The sequence below is a fragment of the Acanthisitta chloris genome, unplaced genomic scaffold, assembly GCF_000695815.1.
Source record: "Acanthisitta chloris isolate BGI_N310 unplaced genomic scaffold, ASM69581v1 scaffold2752, whole genome shotgun sequence".
In the NCBI taxonomy this organism is placed as follows: Eukaryota; Metazoa; Chordata; class Aves; order Passeriformes; family Acanthisittidae; genus Acanthisitta; species Acanthisitta chloris.
Genome location: NW_008659688.1, coordinates 5,916 through 12,310, shown reverse-complemented (window position 1 = coordinate 12,310; position 6,395 = coordinate 5,916). Strand labels below are relative to the sequence as shown.

General features: G+C 40.4%; 1 protein-coding gene across 1 annotated transcript; it reads right to left on the bottom strand.

Annotated features, from left to right (window-relative positions):
• Positions 1-5,348: 5,348 nt before the first annotated feature.
• HSPB3 (heat shock 27kDa protein 3) lies at positions 5,349-5,798 on the bottom strand. Its single transcript, XM_009069473.1, has one exon. The coding sequence runs from the start codon at positions 5,796-5,798 to the stop codon at positions 5,349-5,351; it is 450 nt and encodes a 149-aa protein (XP_009067721.1).
• Between the last annotated feature and the right edge of the window lie 597 nt (positions 5,799-6,395).

Sequence of the window (6,395 nt, the reverse complement as noted above, 5' to 3'; positions counted from 1 at the left end):
CAGAGGACTACAGAAAACCTGCTTTTTGTTGGATTAACACTTGAACAATTTATGGAGGGGTGGGATGAGTTTTCCATCAACTAAAGTCTTTAAATAAAAATTTGATGTCTTACTTAAATATGTGCTCTTCTTCAAATATATTATGGGTTTCATGAGGAAATTAGCAAGTGAGATGATGTGTCTTCTGTTCAGGGGGCCACACTGGGGATCATCACTGATCCATCTGACCTTTAAACCTATAAATCTGGAAACCTTATCTGTCTCCGCACCGTACCCATTGCAGACTGAAATTTCTAGAAGGTCTAAGTTAAATATTCCTATGGTTAGTATGACAGAATGAGTCTCAGAGTTTATGTTTCTTCATGTGTTTACCTCAGGGTCTTCCAATCTGCATTGAGGTCCTATCAGTTTCAACCCCTGAGACTGCATATACATTAAGGCAGAGACTGTATTTGTGGTGCATATTGTCACATTCATCATGACACCAGGACACTGTTCCTCACCCCATCACACCAGCAAGGAGGCTGCAGGGCACAAGAAGTTCGGAGGAGACACAGCTGGGACAGCTGACTCCAGCTGACCACAGGGATATTCCATCCCATGGCTCAGCAGATAAAACTGGGGAAGAAGGAGGAAGTGGGGGATGTTCAGAGTGATGACATTTGTCTTCCCAAGTCACCATTATGTGTGATAGATCCCTGTTCTAGAGATGACTGAACACCAGCCTGCCCACGGGAAGTGGTGAATTAATTCCTTGTTTTGCTTTGCTTGTGCAAGCAGCTTTTGCTTTTCCTATTAAACTATCTTTATCTGAACCCAGAAATTTGCCTGCTTTTACTCCACTGATTCTCTCACCCATCCCACTGATGGGGAGAGAGTGAGCGGCTCGATGGGGCTTAACTGCCAGCTGGGCTTAAACCATGACTATATATATATATGTATGTATAGAATCTGAACCAATTGGAGTATTTTTCCTGCTCCCCATCCTTGCCCGAGACATCTCTGGTGGGATTCTTTGCTGGCTACATGCCGTGGCCCACCCTGGTCCTACAGTTTCTGTCCCCTATTCATGCACAGACCTGCCTCTATGTCAGCTCTCAGGGCATCAGCATGCTTTGTCAGCAGACAACAGGGGTTCAGTGGAGTCAGGGTCAGACCAAACCACAGCAGCACACCAAGGAGCATGAGAGGAACTGTAAACAGTTCTCTCTTTTCATCACTTCTACTTCTGCAAGTGGCTGCTAGACATACTTCCCCCTGAAAAGACTGGCATCAGCAATATTACCATGTGTCTAAGGAGTCCTACTTTTAAGGAGATTGATGGGATTTGTGGTGAAGCTGAAGTCCACCATGGCACAGCCAGCAGAGACCTCCACTCTAGCACTAACCTGCACAGGGAGTCCTGAGCTGTAGTGCTGTGTTTCTCGTCTCTCTGTCCAAGTGTTTTCAATAAGGGATGATTTTTCAGCCTGAGTACAGCAGTAGACAGTTCGGACTTTCCGGACCTGAGCTGATGCACAGGGACGGTACTTCTGGCTCCAGAGTTAGCACAAATGGGGGAAGCTCAGGTATCTCCAATGCAGAATACAGGTTTAAGGCAGCAGGCTTAACCCCTGCATTCACAGTGTAGGGCCATTGAGATGCTGTACTGTAAATGAGAGGGTACAGCCACTGTCTCCGGTAGTCAGCAAGACAGAGGTCTGCATCTCTTTTGAATAAGAGAAGATACACCTAATATTTTCGGAGATATTGCTACTCCTATTAGAAGCCAATTTTGTACTGTTACTCAGGTGAAAAAGCTCATTTTGATTCTGGGCTATGAAGTAAGTAAGGAACAGGAGACCTACCCCTCCTGGAGGGAATGTTGCCACCGTGATACCCCAGAGGTTTCCTTTACTTTTTTCCAATGCCCAAGACTGTCGTTGAGCAGTATTGAGTGACTGGTAAGTGTCATGTCAGCCTTGGTTCACTGAGCCAGCAGTATTGGATTGTGTAGAGAGATCTCAGATGCCCTGGGTGCAGCAGAAACTATAAAAAGGCATGAAGTCCAAGGCATTTGTGGACTTTCTGCCCACAAGGATCTTACGGAAATTATGGGGGGTTTATGTTGCTTTTGGAGATAAGTGTGATATTGATACATTTTCTTCTTCCATGAAAGCATTTATCACAATGCTTAGATTCATGCATGAAATCATCTTTATCCATTTGGAGGAGAAGGCTGACCAATTGCAAAGGTAATCCTTTACTGATGGGAACTGAGAAGGCTCTGTAACACTTGCTGTGCAAGTCTTGCAGAGGCTTATTGCTTATTCTGGGCCAGAAATTTGTAGCCAGCCAATTTCATGGTTCCTAATTTAACCACATCAGCATGTCTTAAACCTGTCTTAACTGTGGCTGTTCTGAAATCCTTTGCTGTTGATAAATATCTCATTCTGCTGCCCATGAGCAATATTAGTAGCTTTCTCTGTGACATTCACATTCAATTCTAATCAGATTATGAAAGTAAAACATCACATAAAATATGTGAAAATGGCTCTTTCCAGACAATTCAGAAACACTCTGCCAAGTACTTCAAGATTGTTCTGGTAAATGCAGAAAAATCATTCATCCAGGAAGTTAGGATAACCTGCCACTTAGAAAAGGAGAGAAGCACTTTCCTCTGTGCTGTTCCTGCTGCTAAAATGCAGGAAGTCAGTGGCAGGTCCATATTCCAGTGTAGTCCCTGTTACATGACCACTCAGGTGCCGGACCTGGGGAAGTTCCCATTCACCGGGGAGCATGGATGTAGGCTTTTGTAAAGCTCTGGCTACAAGAGAAGGTAAAATTTGGCTGTGTACACTCTTGTCATGTTTTGGTGAGGATGTTCCAGTGATTTCTGACTGTGTGAGGAAGTCTGAATGCTGTGAGCAAGTACAGACTTGGGCACAGAGTGATGTGAGGAGGCCTGCAATGCAGAGAAGCCAGACATCACATTCTCCATCCAGTTTTGTGAGGCAGGCCTGTGTACATAAGCAGGCCTGGGGGTAACCACGTCTTTAACATATATAGAACAGATGATACGATTTTGGCTGTATGGTCTAATTCCTTGCCAAGTTTCCAGTAGTTTAATCATGATCTAATTTGAAATAATTAAATCAGTTATGTTTTTTTTAGAATTGCTTTCTCATCTCTAGGGCTATGAATATCATCACTGCAATCATGGCTAGAACAGTTTTTATAATAACCTGTAATTTTAAGTGCTAAGAATTACAAAATCCTCTGTAAACAAAAATCACCAAAGCAGATTGCTAATTGCTGTTCCTGAACTCTATCCCGACAGTTGTGCCATAAGGTGTTATGGAAACCGTAGGACTAAACTTGTGAAGCTTTTATAAAGCTGGCATGTAAATTTTAAATCCAGACCTGTATCTAGAATTCAGTTTCTTAAATCCTTGTTACATCTTCTACCAGATTCCTGGCTGATGAATCTTCTTGACCTAGAAGTGTTCAAAATCTAGATGTGACCTGCTAGCATGATTGTTTATTGTCTTAAACAAATACACAAAATAAATACAGGCAAGACAAGGGAAGAGTGTGGGTTGAGTGGAAATGCAGGCACATGTTTTATATTTGGTTCAGTTTGTTAGACAACATTAGGATTCTGACTTCTGCTCTATTAAGAATTGAAATAATTGCACATGATGGAAATACACAATTTAGAAATTATTCTGCATTTCTTGTACAAGTTTCTTGTGAGTTTTAGCACAAATAATAAAAAAGTATAAAAACTGTACCACCCACTTTTCTGAAATCAGTTGTTTCACATATGTTCAGGTCTAAACAACCGTGACATAAGTCTGTCTAATAAACGCACATGTACAGACATACAAGCTTAGGATTTTCATTTTGAACTAAAGGAACTCTCTGGCTTCAGCTGGTGAGAGTCTGGATTTTGTTCATCAGATTTTTCTCGTATTCTTTAAATTGTATTTGTATTCAGTTTCATTTGAATATGATTTTGATTTGTCCAAACAGCAGATGGCTGTGATAAAGAGTCTGTATTTAACTTGGCACTTTCCATTCCACATTCCTTTACTATTCATAGTACAGCAGTCATAGTCGTCTCCAGTACACATAAAAAGAAGCAGTTCAACTTGCAGCTGCAGTTCCCCCTAAATACTCAAACGTATGTGTATTTACAAACTCACAGCATTATTTCTCTTCAATGTTAAGAAGACCAGATACTAGATATACATATTTTCTAATCTCTGCCACTTTCATGAAATGTGAGACACTGGAACAGGAGGAGTTAAACCTGGGTCTGTCGTAAGGAACTTAAAAACAGATTCATGTAGGGCCCATGTTCTTGTGAGGAAAGTGAGACTATACATAGGCAGAAAAATTTGCTCTTGAAGACAGAGTTGTGGAATCTCAGCCTAAACCATCAGGCAACATGAAGAATAAAACACTAATCTGAATGGACAACAAGACTACCTAAAATGCATAAAAAATAAAAGCATTTGTGCAAGAGTAATGTCTTTTTATTAGCAGGGTTTCCAAGGAAAAATTTAATCCTTTTGAGCATTTGTAAGGAAAATATTTTTCTTCAGTTGATAACATAGCAGAATATGCCAAATAAAAACCAATTTGCTAAAATGCCTTGAAATATTTCTTTCAAATTAATTTGTCTTTCACAGAAAGCTTAATTTCTACTTACTTTTCAAGCAAATATAGTTAGTGATTATTCTTTTTTATTATATTTCAAACTTGCAAAGCACTACTAAAATGTAATATCTCAAGGGGGTTTTTTGGCATACAAGCTTGAACTGTGGAATTAGGGAATTTTTTTCTTGATAGTATCTTTCAGTTTGTGCGCTTTTCTGGAGAGAAGAATTTAATCTCAAAAATTAGAAAACAGATTTTCTGGTACATAAATTAAATTTCCACAATTTATCTGTCGCTCACAACTCACAGCTATCTCACAGCTTGTCTATTTCTTCTTAAATGTTTATGAATATGTATGACAAATGCTTATTCCTTAGAAATGCAATTCCTCTTAGGTAATTTGAAAATGTGTTTTATTTTCCATTTGTTATCAAATAGATTCTTCTCTTCTCCTGCTGAGACTAGTCTAAGTTTGCTACTGTTCAAACAGCCTGGCTTTCCAACGTATATGTAGCTGCAGGCAAGCAGTCAAACATTTCACATCAAACAATAAACTCGGCATACTGGAAAATATCTACAAATATTTTCCTTTCCTGTAACACAAATACAGCCACATGCTTACCACACTCTACAATGTTGCATGAATGATACCGCTTTGTTATATTAAGAATGGTTTTATCTCACCAATAACTACAGACAAGGTTCTATTTCTTTCCCACTGAGTTCTTCATTTCAACAACCAAAATGCCATCATGGCAGAAAAGTGCAGACAAGTCTTTGTTCTCCACTCCATCAGGTAATTTGTATTGTCTGGTAAAGCTTCTAGATATGAAACCATGTTCATCCATCCTGGGTCCATGCTGAGCTTTAATCAGGAGCCAACCTTCAAACGTCTGAATAATGATATCTTCAGGGCGGAACTGCACAACGTCCAGCAAGATCTGAAAGTGTGTATTTTCTTCCTCCTGGCCACTCTTCGCAGCCCCAGCCGCACTTTCTGTGGTGCATCTTTGATTGCCCAGTGTTGCTGTTGCTGGGCCTGGCAAAGCATACAAAAGGTGGTTCAGTTTGTGTGCTTCCATCTCTTGGTCAGCAAACTGCTCTTGGTAGCGCACAGGAGTTTCCACCCAGTGTCTTATAACAGCTTCTGCCATTGCTGAGACAGAAGGATCAGCTACTACTCCTGCTGTTTCGGGAAGCTGCAGAGTCAGAGTGAACTCTTCCCAGCCGTGTGTCTTACTCGCAGACTAGTCTATCAGTTGATGCTGCCTTTCACTTTTAGCACAGGCAGGGCTTAACATTTAATACGGCGTGCTGTGCTCCAGCGCTGGGAGACTTGTTTCATCTTTTATCCACTAACAATAGACCACTATTTATAGTGCTGGGCTGTTGAGTGGCTTCGACACATGCACAGCTTTCATGCATGAGTAGTAAAAGCAGAAGTCTAATGCACCTCTGATTATTGCCATATTGTGCTCTTTGTCATTATGAATAGTGAGCATACAGTTAATGTGACAGATTTTTTTTGTTCAAATGGAAGTTTAATAATTCTAATTTTCCACACGGTACATGGCAATAAATACAAACTCTGTATTTCTTATAATTGAAATACAGAGTTACTGAGGGTAGAGATACAGTTAGCTTGACAGTAGGAATGGAGCAGATTTCAGGTCAGGTAGACTATAAAATTATCAAGTGTGTTGGCCATTGTTGCAGAAGTTGTGCATAGGTGAAATTTAGACATGGTTAAC

Coding starts and splice junctions, on each gene's coding strand:
- HSPB3 (XM_009069473.1), bottom strand. CDS start 5,798: ATGGCAGAAGCTGTTATAAGACACTGGGTGGAAACTCCTGTGCGCTAC.